General features: G+C 43.2%; 1 protein-coding gene across 7 annotated transcripts in view; it reads right to left on the bottom strand.

Annotated features, from left to right (window-relative positions):
- WDR25 (WD repeat domain 25) overlaps positions 1-15702 on the bottom strand; it is a 146161-nt gene that overhangs the window by 57874 nt on the left and 72585 nt on the right. For all 7 annotated transcript variants that reach the window (XM_081228160.1, XM_081228161.1, XM_081228166.1 and 4 more), the window contains exon 3: positions 2520-2667. In XM_081228160.1, the coding sequence (XP_081084286.1) occupies positions 2520-2667 (148 nt within the window). The remainder of the gene's footprint in view (positions 1-2519; positions 2668-15702) is intronic.

The following is a 15702-nucleotide window of genomic DNA, read 5'->3' as shown; positions in this document are numbered from 1 at the left end:
CACACACACACACAATGGCAATGTCTGCTTAACATCTGTCGATTGAGAAGATAGATCATGACAAAGGGCCGCTAGAAATCCATTAATGTTATCAAATGAACTTGTATTTGATTAACACAACAGCATCACCAGCATGTGAGAAGCATCCCTTCTCCACTCTTGGGCAGGCAGCGCAGGTACCCAGGGGCGCTCAGTGACACTGGACTGGGGAGCGGCACCTGGGGAATGCGCACCCCACAGGCCAGGAAGCGCATGGAGCCCGAGCTCCCATTCCTGCACCCCCAGACTCACCTCCCCAGCTCCCTGCACCCCACACTTCCACACACATCACATGGTTCATGTTCCTGAACTCCGTCCTCATTCCATCTGCTGAGAACCCGCTTCCCTCCCCCTCCCCAGCCCCCCTCCATCCTGATTCTCTGTCCCCCAGTTCCTGCCTCAGCTTGGGTCCCACTTCCTCCAGGAAGCCTTCCTTGATCTCCCAGGCTAGAGGTCCTTGCGGTTCCTATATCTCTCTCCATCACTGTACCCTGGGACTCTCTGCAATTCTGTCTCCCCCAGCGGATGTGAGCTTCTCCAGGGTGGATCCTGGGACTTATTCACCTCTGTGTCTCCAATACCGAGCACGGCTTATTGGACACACAGGTAACAAAGTATAACGGTCAGGCAGCCGGCTTCGGAGCCTGGCAGACCTGTGTGCATCCTGGCTCAGCCGCTTCCTGGTTGTGCCCCGGGCCTGTGTGTCACGAGGGGATTCCGGTGGTGCCAGTCTCAAGGGGTGAATGGGGCCTCACCCCATATGTTAAGCTGCAGAGGAAGGCCTTGCACACAGTCGGTGCTCAGTGACAGTACCTGCTGCTGTCATCAGCGACCCAACTGTCACCGTCACCCAGTGGCACCAAACCCCCTGAGCCTCGGCTCCCTCTCGGAGGGGCTCATAGGAAGATCACGGTCTTTGTTGCCAAAAAGAACACCGTACACCCAGCACTGTGGAAAGGGCACGGGGTTTGCAGCTGCACAGACGTGGCTCCAAATCCCCGCCTGCCTTGCACCACTGGGAGGCCCTGAGCCAGTCACTCGCCCCTTGGAGCCTCAGTCTCGTCACCTGTGAAATAGGGAAAACAATGGCTGGCAGGATTGAAATGTGCACAAAGCCTGTGACACAGTACCAGCCGCCGACACAGCCAACAGCCTGGTCAACACCCCTACTGGCAGCACACGGGGCCCAGTCAAAGGAGCTGCATGGCCTCAACAGGGCCATCCCTCGGTGACCCAGCAAGAGAGGAGGACACTCCAGGTTAGCAACAAACCCGCTGCATCCAAGCTGCGGGGCGGAGCTGGGTGGCTGGACCCCGGAGTGATCACCCCCTGTTTGCCAGGCTCTGGGAGAGGCACAGACCCCAGTGACACCACAGCTGGGCCAGGCAGGCAGGGGCCGCCTGAGGGCTCAAGGGACGCCCGGGCACTGGTGTGAACCCAGGCCTCCCCTCCTGGTGTTGGCAGTGATGCCCAGCAGAAAAGCGACCCAGGAGGAACCCAGGGAGGAAAAGGCAACGTGGGCGCCGAGGGCAGCCGGCCTGGGGGTCAGGGGCAAGGCTGGAACCCAGGTCTGCGCTCGCTGGCTCTGTGCTCACCCGAAGCACAGACAGGCCCCCGCTCCGGGGCTGTGGCCGGATTCACGCTCAGCGGGCCGGCTGCGTTGGGACGCTGGGGAATGGAACGTTCCTTCCACTGACTCCTCTCTCCTTCTCGCCCTGCTTGTCAAGGGCCCCCTTAGGATTTAGCCAGCATGAATCCATCTCACCCAAATGCCTTTTCAGTGTGGGCATGAAAGCAGAACTCGTTTGCAGCCTTTCCGTATGAGCTGGAATCATTCCTTACAGCCTTTCAGCGATAATGAATTGACAGGAATTCTGAACTGATTCCAACCAAAGGACGCTGTGATAAAGCTAAATCTATCTCAGTACAAATTGCATGTCAGAAGTTGATTAAAAAGCCACCTCTGGGCCTCCCTGGTGGCGCAGTGGTTGAGAGTCCGCCTGCCGATGCAGGGGATACGGGTTCGTGCCCCGGTCCGGGAGGATCCCATATGCCGCGGAGCGGCTGGGCCCGTGAGCCATGGCCGCTGAGCCTGCGCATCCGGAGCCTGTGCTCCGCAACGGGAGAGGCCACAACAGTGAGAGGCCCGCGTACCGCAAAAAAAAAAAAAAAAAAAAAAAAAAGCCACCTCTATCCAGCTCCACAGCCTGGGGCTGGGACAACCTTGGGGCTCTGTCCTCTGGGCAGGTGGGCAGAGGTCCACTGTGAACCCTACGGGACAGTCTCGGTTTCAGGCCAACAGCCTGGAAACACGCTTGCCGAGCGTGATTCTCCCCTCGTCCCGTCTGCCCCTGCCCTGAAACCGTCTGCAGCTTGTGGCTGCAGAATCCCCCTCCCAGAAACCTCCCCAGTGAGAAAGCTGACTCGGCTGCCAGCTCGGAGGAGGGGGCGCCTCGGGGTAATGAAACAGAGAAACACACCTGTTTCGAGGTCTGTTAGGTGCAGGGCGAAGTCGAAGCCACCACTGAGGATGCGCTGGCCACAGGGGGACCACCGGGCGGCCCGCACTGCCTCACTGTGCAGGGAGTAGGTCTGCAAGCAGCTTCCCGAGTCCACGGCGTTCCACACCTACGAGGCAAACACAGCGCCAGATGTCATGAGCGGGGGCCTGATCCTGGGGGCTCAGCTCAGCCCCTGTGCACGGGGAAAAGGCTCTCACAGTGGAACCAGATTCCCAATATTTTACCATCAAAACAATATCTAGATGTTAAACTTCTCTTTGTGGAAATGTAATAAGGCCTTTCACAGAATTTTTTCTGGGGGTTAAGGGAGCTCACAAGGAAACAGCATGTCCTGCGTTCTGCCACTCACCTGCCCGGCCCTTCACACCTGCTTCACATCTGCTCACCACCAAAAAGTTCCAGCCCAGCCTCGCCTGCACTTCTGACACGTGTCCTCCAAGACAGGACTTTCTGAGACCTGTAGTGGATGCCGCACCAGGCCAGGCTACCTGCACGGGTCCTGCTTTAAGACTAAGATCCAAAATAGAGTCTGCCACACCTGTGTTTGCAACCAGGCAAAGAGCAGATCTCTGCCCGAGGGGAAAGCTGTCCTTTTTTTCTGGGAGAGAAAGTACTGCCCCTCACTCCCCCTTGCTTTCCCTGGGGAGCGAGGCTTGTGGCAGAAAGCCCTATGTACACTTAATGACCTCTGAAATGTGTTTTTAGGCCCTCAAGTATAGAACTGTACATTCCAAGGGCCAGGACCACTTGTGCGTGCAAGAGCTGCGTTCGGCTTCCCCCCAGCTCTCCCAGGAAACTCCGCCGACCACCACACACCCCAAGGAAAGGCAGGCAAGAGAGGAGCCCAACCAGGCTGGCCCAGGGCCTGGCACGCGGAGGTGCGCAGCGATGCTAGTGTCCGCCCTGGGTGTCACTGCAGGAAGAAAGGGATGCTCTCACCTACCGTCCAAGGTGGGTCAGAGGATTGAACACAAGAAGCAAGAAGGCACCTACAGGGCCTCCTGTGTGATGCTGCTGCTTGCCAGCCTTGTGACTTGGCTGAGCAGCTTGGCCTCTTCAGGCCTCAGTCTCCTCCTCCATATAATGGGGATAAGAAGAGTCCCGTCCCAAGGGCAGTGGTGAGGAATGAGTGAGGGCTGGGCACACCGCACTGTGGCTGGCGCACAGCAGGAGCCACGGGGCCAGAGGCTGTGCCTCTTGAGGCATGTAGTGCATGCGGTTCTTAACAGCAGGATTCCCTGACCCTCTCTTATTTCCTTAATAAGAGTAAACCCGAAGCGCGCCCACGCAGATCCACAAACTGGAGGTGAGAGATAACCTCCCCTTTCAAAATGAGAAAATTCACCCTGCCACATCCTGAAGGTTCTCAAAATGCATAGGATCAGAGTTCTGAAAGTGTATTTCCCGGGCATATGGAAATGTCTAAGATTAAGAAAACAAGAGGTCAAGAGTAGCCTTGAAAGAATGGTAAGAGAGCTCAGTTCCTTTCTTACTTATTAGGGGTCAACAGCTGGGGTTTCAGACTGAAAAGCAAAAAATAGCAACATTTACATTTAGAGATATGAACATAAATAACAGAGGAAACAGCCAGAAGACTTCAAAGTGAAGTGGGAATTCATGGTAGAAAGGCAGAGCACAGGGAACTGCTGTTTTTTCAAAACTATGTACAAGTATGACTTAAAAGGAAAAAATAAAGTAAAATTAATGAACTGGATCTACAGGGTTAACTTGGCTAAACAGTGAAAAGATAATACTGAATACATAAGACAAGCTGTATATATGCAGTATGATGCCATCTAAGTTTTAAAAACACATGGAACACCACCTCACACCCAGTAGAATGGCTTCTATCAAAAAAAGAAAAAGAAGAAGAAGATATATGTTGGCGAGGAGGTGGAGAAATCAGAACCTTTGTACATTGTTAGTGGGAAGGCAAAATGGTCCAGCCACTAGAGAAAACAGCACAGCAGAACCTCAAAACATTAAGCATAGACTTACAGTATGATCCAGCAATTCCACTTGTGTGTATATGCTCAAAAAATTAAAACCAGGATCTCAAAGAGATATTTGTATCCCAATGTTCACAGCTGCATTAGTCACAACAGCGAAAATGTGGAAGCAACCCAAGTGTCCACTGATGGATAGATGGATAAACAAAATGTGATATATACATATATATATATATATATATATATATATATATACACAATGGAATATTACTGTCTTAAGAAGAAATGAAATTCTGACACAACCCACCACATGGATAAACCTTGAAGACAACATGCTAAGTGAAATAAGCCAGTCACAAAAAGACAGAAAGTATAATTCCACATATGTGGGGTCCCTAGAGTAGTCAAAATCATAGACGTAGAAAGTAGAACGGTGGTTACCAGGGGCTGCAGGGAGGGGGAAATGGAGACTTTTTAATGGGGACAGAGTTTCAGTTTTGCAAGATGAAGAGTTCTGCAGATGGATGGTGATGACGGCTGCACAACAATGTGAATGTACTTAATGCCGCTGAACCTACACTTAAAAATGGCTACACTGGGGCTTCCCTGGTGGCGCAGTGGTTGAGAGTCCGCCTGCCGATGCAGGGGACACGGGTTCGTGCCCCGGTCCGGGAAGATCCCACATGCCGAGGAGCAGCTGGGCCCGTGAGCCATGGCCGCTGAGCCTGCACGTCCGGAGCCTGTGCTCCACAGCGGGAGAGGCCACAACAGTGAGAGGCCCACGTACCGCAAAATAAAATTTAAAAAAAGGCTACGCTGGTAAATCTTATGTGTATTTCATCACAATTTTAAAAACACACATGAAGCAAAACTCTATCATGTTTCTTTGTGTCCTTGTAGTCAGACTATAAAAAATATGCTTGGAGAGGGTAGAGGGAGAGGGGCAGGGTTGGGGGATGGGAGCTGTGAACACTACACTGTATTTCCCCTAAAGGGAGGCAAAGAGAGCGTGAGAAAATGAAGGTGCTCTAAAGCGAAGATGCCCAAATGTCCCCATCTATTAAACTCATTCATTTAATCATTCATTCAGCAAACATTTCCTGGGAACCTGCTATCAGCCAGGTGTTGGGGAGGGGGAGAAGGAGGTGGTGGAGGACGAGGACGGGGTGGATCATAACCCTAATCAAAGAAGAAAAAGAGACCTTAAACCCTGTGGCACCAACCCCAAAAGCAGCAACCAGAGAGGTCTGGATTCTCGGCCACGGCCTCCTAACTCAGCCGTGGAAATGTGTTTGAGGAAATCCATCAATCCGTAAATTACCCAATAACTCCCCTCTGAAATGAAAAATGCGTACTTGGCTCTCCTGGTTGATATATACACAACGATAGCATATACACAACGACAGCATATACACAACGATAGCATCAGAATCAATGCACCCCAGGCTGCCACTTCTCAAAGCACCCAGGGTGAGGGAGAGGAGAATTTTTGCTAATCGCTCTCCCTAATTGAATTTAATGTTTGCTGTCAGGTTTTAAAGATTAATTCCCAAACATTGCGCAGCCTGAAGTGTGTACCTTTTTTCAATTAAGTAATTAGAGAGCCCAATCTGCCTTCATGGAATTAAGGAGTTAAGTCTTCTGTCACATGTGCTAAGATGACTTGATGTATTAACTGGAGACATTCTACGTGTCCAACAAAAGTCAGATTTAGAAGGAACATGACAAGTGAAACGTGGTGCAGGTGCACGTTCACTGCAGTTTCTGTGTTCTGGTTACTGAGACATGGCCCCACCAGGAGTTCCTAGCAGTCTCTCAAGACCTATAGCTTTAGCCACTGGTCACCTTCTCTCTGCCTACCTGCCTGACTTCTGTTTTTTATTGGGTTGGCCAAAAGGTTCGCTTGGTTTTTTCCGTAAGGTGGCTCTAGTAGCGCTGAGCTGTCTTTAACTTCATTCGAAACGATTTTGTTAGACTGTGTGTGACAGCTGTCGTATCGGGGTGCATTTAAAAAAAGACTCATCGACACGCACCCCAACGTTCACTGCAGCACTATTCACAACAGCCAGGTCATGGAAGCAACCTAAATGCCCACTGACAGACGAATGGAGAAAGAAGATGTGGTACAATGGAATATTATTCAGCCATAAAAATGAATGAAACTGGATCATTTGTAGAGACGTGGACGGACCTAGAGACTGTCATACAGAGTGAAGTCAGTCAGAAGGAGAAAAACAAAAAATATCGTATATTAACACATATATGTGGAATCTAGAAAAATGGTACAGATGAACCGGTTTGCAAGGCAGAAACAGAGACACAGACATAGAGAACAAACGTATGGACACCAAGGGGGGAAAGGGGGGTGGGATGAACTGGGAGATTGGGCTTGACATATATACACTAATATGTATAAAATAGATAACTGATGAGAACCTGCTGTATAGCACAGCACTTCGCTGTACAGTAGAAACTAACACAACATTGTAAAACAGCTATACCCCAATAAAAATAAATAAATAAATAAAGACATCAAAATTGGTGAATTTTTGTGTTGCCACTTTAATATTGAAGATGGAAGAAAGAAAGCAACATTTTCGGCATACTATGCTTTATTATTTTAAGAAAGGTAAAAATGCAACTGAAACACAAAAAAAGATTTGTGTGGTGTATGGAGATGATGCTCTGACTGACTGAACATGTCAAAAGTGGTTTTCAAAGTTACATGCTGGATATTTCTCGCTGGACGATGCGCCATGGTCAGGTAGACCAGTTGAAGTTGATACCAATCAAATTAAGACATTAATTGAGAACCACTCAGGAGACAGTTGACATACTCAAAATATCCAACTCATGCGCTGAAAATCATTTGCAACAGCTTGCTTATGTTCATCGCTTTAATGTTTAGGTTCCACATAAGTTAAGTGAAAAAAACCCTCTTGACCGCATTTCCACATGTGATTCTCTACTTAAACATAACGAAAATGTTCCGTTTTTAAAACAAATTGCGATGGGCAATGAAAAGTGGATACTGTACAATGATGTGGAACAGAAGAGATCGTGGGGCAAGTGAAATGAACCACCACCAACCACACCAAAGGCCAGTCTTCATCCAAAGAAGGCGATGTGTATATGGTGGGGTTAGAAGGGAGCCCTCTATTACGAGCTCCTTCCAGAAAACCCAAAGATTGATTCCAACAAGTACTGCTCCCAGTTAGACCAACTGAAAGCAGCACTTGACGAAAAGCGTCCAGAATTAGTCAACAGAAAACGCATTATCTTCCATCAGGATAACGCAAGACCACATGTTTTCTGATGACCAGGCAAAAACTGTTACAGCTTGGCTGGGAAGTTCTGATTCATCCGCCGTACTCACCAGATATTGCACCTTCAGATTTCCATTTATTTCAGTCTTAACAAAATTCTCTTAAGGGAAAAAATTTCAATTACCTAGAAGACTGTAAAAGGTACCTGGAACAGTTCTTTGCTCAAAAAGATAAAAAGTTTTGGGAAGATGGAATTATGAAGTTGCCTGAAAAATGGCAGAAGGTAGTGGAACAAAAGGGTGAATATGTTGCTCAATAAAGTTCTTGGAGAAAATGAAAAATGTGTCTTTTATTTTTCCTTAAAAACCAAAGGCACTTTTTGGCCAACCCAATATTATAAAACAAATCCAATCTCTGTAAAAAATACTAAAATTATACAAAAGTGCAAAAAGTAAAACCCTATAGGAATCAACAATAGGATTGCTGTTTCTCTGATTACATTGTAAATAAGTGTTCTGCAAAAAATTTTTCAAAACAAAACAAAAAAAACAGAGAAACACAAAGAAGAAAATAAGAGGCAGCTATCATCCCACAACCTGGAGATAATAGCTGTCAGACTTCTGGGTGAATCTTTGCCTCCCATTTGGCCCTGTCCTGCCAGCTCCTGCCTCACGGACCCTCCTAGTTCAGTCCCAGCTCCTGGACTCCTGTTTATTCTCGACAGTCTCTGCTGTCTCAGGATATCATTCTAGAGACCGCTGTCAGGCTCGCACAGCTTAGCACAAACCTGTGCAGCCAGTGCCCAAGCCTTCACCAGGCCATTTACCTGCAAAAGTTTTGGGAATCCTTCAGGGTGTGTGTGTGTATTCAAGGGCTGGAATTGCGTTTAATCCACAGACCAATTTGGGGAGATGTCCTAACAATACTGAGTCTTCTGATGCATGAACAGGATATATCTCTCTTTTATCAATATTTAGGTCTTTAATTTCTCTAAGCAATGGTTTATAGTTTTTTGATGAAAAAAAATCTTGCACACCTTTTGTCAAATGTATCCCTATTTTTTTCATGTTGTGATGATATTATAAATAGTATTTAAAATTTTTTTAATTTCAGGTTCTTTTCTAATGTAGAAATACAATTAATTTTCTACATTGACCCTGAATTCTGCAAACTTGTTAAACTATTAGTTCTAGAAGGGTTTTTTTTTTGTAGATTCAGAAGAGCTTTCTACATACACAATGACATATGTGAACAAAAACAATTTCACTTCCTCCTTTCCAATCCAGATACCTTTTATTTCTTTTTCTTGCCTTGTTGCACAGGCTATAATCCCCAGAACAATGCTGAATAGACACAGTGTGAGTGAACACCCCTGCCTTGACCTCAAGGGGAAAGGAGTCAGTCTTTTACACAGTTAAGTAAGATGCTAGAGGTTATGTTTTCAAAAATGCTCCTTAACAGTTTGAGAAAATTATCTTCTATTTCCAGTTTGCTGAAAGTTTTTATCAGGAATGAAAGCTGGATATTGTCAAAAGTTCTTTCTGTATCTCTTGAGATGATCGTCATATGGTTCTTCTTTTATAGTTCATCAATAGGCTGTATTATATTAATTGATTTTCAAATATTAAGCTAAACTTGAATACCTGGGACAGATCCTACTTAGCCATGACATACATACATACATACATACATACATACATACATACATACATACATAAATAAATGTTGGATTGATTTGCTAAATCTTATTTCTTCTCTTGGTTTGGTACCACAGTAATCGTGGCCTCACAGAACAAGTTGGGAAATGCTTCCTCCTCTTTGATTTTCTGGAAGAGTTTGAAAAGAATTGTGTATTAATTTTCTAGGGCTGCCATAACAAAATACCACAAACCAGCTGGTTTAAACAATAGATATGAATTCTCTTGTGGTTCTGGAAGTCAAAAGTCAGAAATCAAGGCAAGATTGGTTCCTTCTGAGGGCTGTGAGGGAAGGATCTGTTCCAGACCTCTCTTCTTGACTTGTAGATGGCTGTCTTCATGTTCACATGGTGTTCTCCTTCTATGCCTGTCTGTCTTCATATATCCCCTTTTTATGAAAACATAGGGACTTCCCTGGTGGTGCAGTGCTTAAGAATCCACCTGTCAATGCAGGGGACATGGGTTCAAGCCCTGGTCCGGGAAGATCCCGCATGCCACAGAGCAGCTAAGCCCATGCGCCACAACTGCTGAGCCTGCATTATAGAGCCCAAGAGTCACAACTACTGAAGCCCGCACACCTGGAGCTTGTGCTCGGCAAGAGGAGAAGCCACTGCAATGAGAAGCCTGCTCACCACAACGAAGAGTGATGAGCAGTCTTCTGCTCACCGGTTTGCCGCAACTAGAGAAAACCCACATGCAGCAACGAAGACCCAATGCAGCCATAAATAAATTTATTTTTAAAAAAGAAAAGAAAAGAAAACGAAAGTCATACTGGATTAGGGTCCATCCTAAAGACTTCATTTTAACTTGATTATCTCTATAAAGATCCCATCTCCAAATAAAGACATATTCTGATACACTGGGGGTTAGGACTTAGAAATACAAATTTTGAGAGAGACACAATTCAACCCATAACAAATTGGTACTATTTCTTACTTAAATGTTCAGTAAAATTCACTAGTGAAGTTTGGGGGCATGGAGTTTTCTTTACGGGAAGGCTTTTAACTGTGAATTCAATTTCTTTAATAGAGACAAGGCTTTGGAGTTATCTAATTTTGTCAGTGAGCTTTTATTGCTTGAGTCTCTCAAGGGATTTATCCAGGTCATTTAAGTTGTAGAATTCATTGACAGAAAGTTGATCATAATATTACCTTAGTACTCTCTTAATATCTTTAGAATTTGTAATTAAATCACTTCTCTTATTCCTAATATTGGTAATTTGTATGTTTACTCTTTATTCCTGATGAGTGGTTAAAAGTTTATCACTTTCACTGATCTCAAAGAACCAGCTTTTGGCATCACTGACTTTTCTCTACTGTTTATCTGTTTTCTATTTCAATTATTTCTGCTTTTTCTTTATCTCCTTTCTTTTGCTTACTTTGGGTTGAATTTGCTTTTCTTTCTTTTGTACATCTTAAAGTGGAAGCTAAGATCATTGATTTGAAATTTTCTTCTTTAATATAGGCATTAATGCTATAAATTACCATCTGAGAACTGCTCTAGCTACATTCCACAAAATTTTATATGTTGTGTTTTCATTTGCGTTTGGTTCAAAATACTTTCTAATATCCCTATCAGCTTCTCCCTGAACCCAGAGGTTAATTACAAATGTGCTGTTTAGTTTCCAAATATTTGGGATATCTGTTATTGATTTTTAATTTAATCTTATCACCATTAGAGAATATACTTTGAATAATTTCAATCCTTTTAAATTTACTAAGCCTTGTTTTATGGCCTAGAATATGGTCTATCTTGATAAACATTCCATGTACACTTGAAAAGAATGTGTGTTCTGCTATTGTTACATGGAGTGTTCTATCAATGCCAATTAGGCCAAGTTGGTGATAGTGTTGTTCAAGTCTTCTATACCTTTACTGATTTTCTGTCTACTTGATCTATTGAGTATTGAAAAAATGGTGTTGAAAGCTCCAACTATAATTGTATATATGATTATTTCTCCATGCAGTGCTATCAGTTTTGTCTCACGTATTTTAAAGCTCTCTTATTAGATGTATACATATTTATGCCCTTAATGTTTATGTGCCCAATGTTAAGTATCTAGTGTTATGTCCTTTGATGAATTGACCCCTTTATCATTATAAGATGTCTCTCTTTATCCCTGCTAATATTCTTTGCTCTGAAATCTACTTTGTCTAATATTAATACGGCCACTCTTTTTTAAAATTACTATTAGTATGGTATATCTTCTTCCATCCTTTTACATTTAACCTTTGGTGTCTTTTCATTTAAGGTTTCTTGCAGATATTGTATAATTGGGTCTTGCCTTTTTATCCAACCTAACGAACTTTGTCTTTTTTTTTTTTTAATTTATTTATTTTGGCTGTGTTGGGTCTTCGTTGCTGCACACAGGCTGTTCTCTAGTTGCAGCGAGGAGGGGCTACTCTTCATTGCAGTGCACAGGCTTCTTCTCATTGCGGTGGCTTCTCTTGTTGCGGAGCATGGGCTCTAGGCACGCAGGCTTCAGTAGTTGTGGCGTGCAGTCTTCAGTAGTTGTGGCTCGCAGGCTTTAGAGAGCAGGTTCAGTAGTTGTGGCACAGGCTTAGATGCTCCGCAGCACGTGGGATCTTCCCAGGCCAGCAATCAAAACCATGTCCCCTGCATTGACAGGTGGATTCTTAACCACTGCACCACCAGGGAAGTCCCCAAACTTTGTCTTTTAAATGGGCATTTAGGCCATTTTATCCACTACTGATATGGTTTGGGCTTAAATTTGCTATTTGTTTTCCATTTATCTCAATTGTTTGTTCCCTCTTTCCTAATTTTTTTTGGCCTTCTTTTGGATTGAGTATCTTTTGTTACTTCATTTTATCTCCCATTGTTAGATTACTAACCATAAATCTTGGTTTTGTTTTATTACTACTTGCTTTAAGACTTACAGCATACATCTGTAACTTATCAACTTCAAGTAATATTAGCACTTGCCTTAAGAATCATAAGAATCATAATAACAATATACACCATTCCTCCTATCTCAGCTTTTATGCATGTTATCATATATTTTACACCTACATATGTTATAAACTCCTCAAAACATTGTTATTATTTTTACTTTAAACATAAATCATCACTGAAAGCGATTTTTTAATAAAAAGAAAAGTATTTACATTTACCCACATATTCACCATTTCTGGTGCTCATCATTCCTCTGTGAAGATGTAATTTCTATCTGGCATCATTTTCTTTCTGTTTCAAGAACTTTAACATTTCCTTTAGTGCAGGTCTAGTGGAAATGAATTGCTTCAACTTTTAAATGTCTGAAACAGTATTTTGCCTTTGTTTTAAAAAAGATGTTTTGCTGGGTTTTGAATTTTGGGTTAACAGTGGTCTGTTTGTTTTCTCTTGGTACTTTAAGTATGCTATTCCACTGGCATCATTTCCAATAAGAGGCCTGTTGCCATTCTTATCTTTGTTCCTCTGTATGTAACTTGTCTTTTTCTCCCTCTCTGGCTGCATTTAAGATTTTTATCCTTATCATTGATTATAAGAAATTCCATTATGATGTCCCTTGGTAAACTTTTTCCTCATGTTTCTCGTGCTTGGGGTTCATTGAGGTTCTTGGATATATGGGTTTCTAATTTTCATCAAATTTGGAAAACTTTCAGCCATGCTTTTTAAAAAATTTTTTTCTTTCTATTTATTTGTTTTTAATTTTTGTCTGCGATGGGTCTTCGTTGATGCATGCAGGCTTTCTCTAGTTGCAGTAAGCAGAGGCTACTCTTTGTTGCGGTATGCAGGCTTCTCATTGTGGTGGCTTCTCTTGTTGTGGAGCATGGGCTCTAGGCGCGCGGCCTCAGCAGTTGTGGCTTGTGGGCTCTAGAGCGCAGGCTCAGTAGTTGTAGCACACAGGCTTAGTTGCTCCGTGGCATGTGGGATCTTCCTGGACCAGGGCTCGAACCTGTGTCCCCTGCATTGGCGGGTGGATTCTTAACCACTGTGCCACCAGGGAAGCCCTCAGTCTTTATTTCTTTAAATAATTTTTTCTGTTCTCTCTTCCTCTGAAGACTCCAATTTCATGTATATTGTGTAAGCTTGAAGTTATCTCACAGTTCACTGATGCTCTGTTTATTTTTTTTCCCCAAGCTTTTTACTCTCCGTGCTGCATTTTACATAGTTTCTATAACTATGTCTTCAAATTTGCTAACCTTTTCTTTTACAGTTTATGATCTGCAATTAATTCCATCTAGTGTAGTTTTCATCCAAAACATTTTTTTCACCTCTAGAGTTCGATTTGGACCTTTCTTCTGTCTTCCATGTCTCTCCTTATTGTGTTCATGCTTTTCTCCACCTCTTTGTATATATAGGGCATATTTATAACAGCTGGTATAACATTATTTACTAATTGTATCATCTTGCCATTTCTAGGTATGTTTCTATTTATTGATTTTTCTTCTCATCATGGTTCAGATTTTCTTCTTTCACATGCCTTTGTAATCTTTGTTTGGAAGCAAGACACAGTGAATTTTACTTTAGTGGATTTTTTTTTAATTTTTGTATTCCTATAATAGTCTTGAGGTTTGTTCTGGGACACAATTAAATTACTTGGAAACAGTTCACTTCTTGCCAGGATAGTCTCTAAGCCTTGATAGGAGGAACAAAAGCAGCATTTATCTAGGTCTGTTTTACTCCATTCCTGAGGCAATACCCTTGTGAATTACAAGGATTTCCCACTCTGGCTTATGGGAATATGAAGTATTCTTGGTCCTGTGAGCTCTGGGGATTGTTCATCCTGTTCATTTCAAGTGGCTCTTTCCCCACCTCAGGGAGCTTCCTCATACACGTGTGCTGATCAGTATTTCACTGAAGACTTTGAGGGAACCTCCTGTAGGCTTTGGAGCCCTCTCTCTCTCTGGGCAGCTCTCTAGTCTTTGGTTCTCTATTCTGAGAACCAGAACTCTAGAGAGAACTCTGAGAACTCTAGCTGCCTTGCCCTTCCTGGATTCCAGCTCTCTCTCCTCAACTCAGGAAGATCACTGGGACCCATCTGGGTTTCTCCTCCCTGTGCTATAGTCCAGAAACTCTCATCAGGCAGTAAGCTGCAACAATCTCAGGGCTCATCCCATTTTGTTTCCCCTCTCTCAGGGATCACTGTCTACACTACCTGGTGTTCAGTGCCTGAAAACCACCTGTTCCTTATATTTTACCTATTTCTTTTAATTATTTAAGATTGAAGCATAAATCTGGTCCCTATTACTCCATCTTAGCCAAAAGCATAAATCCCCATAAGTTATTTAGAATATGTGATTTAACTGCCAAATGTTTATGGAGTTTTTCTTATTTTTCAGTATCTTATTATTATTTATTATTAATTTAATTCCACTGTGATCAAAGACTAGGCTTTCTATTGTTTAAACCCTCTTTTAATATTTATTTATTTACATTTATTTAGGCTGTGCTGGGTCTTAGTTGTGGCACACAGGATTTTCACTGCAGCATGTTTTAGTTGCAGCATGCAGACTCTTAGTTGCAGCATGCATGTGGGATCTAGTTCCCCGACCAGGGATTGAACCTGGGCCCCCTGCATTGGGAGCATGGATTCTTACCCACTGGACCACCAGGGAAGTCCCTAAGCTTTTTTAAATGTGTTGATATTTGCTTTATTTCCTAGCACATGACCTACCTTAGAGAAGTACTATTTGAATTTGAAAAGCATCTGTACCCAGCATTGTTATATATAGTGTTCCATAAATGTCAGTTATGTCAGTTTAGTTAAGGTAGTTGATAATGTTATACAGATCTTCCATCTTTATTGATGTGTCTAGTTGTTCTATCAAATACTTAGAGAAGAGTGTTAATATCTCCAACTATGACTATGGATTTGTTTATTCTCCCTTTAATTCTATGAAAACTTTTTCATGTATTTTGAAGTTCTGTTATTAGGTACATAGATTGTTACGTCTTCCGGATGAATTAATCATTTTATCACTATGAAAAGTCCCTCTTATCTCTGGTAATACCCTTTGTCTTGAAGTCTATTTTATTGGTTAGTATTATAATACTTCCAGTCTTCTTACACTTAATATTTGGATGATATCCCTTTATTCCACCTGTTTACTTTTAGCTTATTTGTTTCTTTTCTACTTGAAGTGCACCTCTGGTCAACAGCATATAATTTAGTCTTGCTTTTGTATCCATTCTGACAATCTCTTTTGATTGTAGTGTTTAGTCCATGTACATTTAATGTAATTGTTGATATGAGCAGATTTACATC

The sequence above is a fragment of the Mesoplodon bidens genome, assembly GCF_964165515.1.
Source record: "Mesoplodon bidens genome assembly, chromosome: 3".
Classification (NCBI taxonomy): domain Eukaryota; kingdom Metazoa; phylum Chordata; class Mammalia; order Artiodactyla; family Ziphiidae; genus Mesoplodon; species Mesoplodon bidens.
The sequence above is the reverse complement of the archived record's forward strand: the minus strand, read 5'-3'. Positions and strand labels throughout refer to the sequence as shown.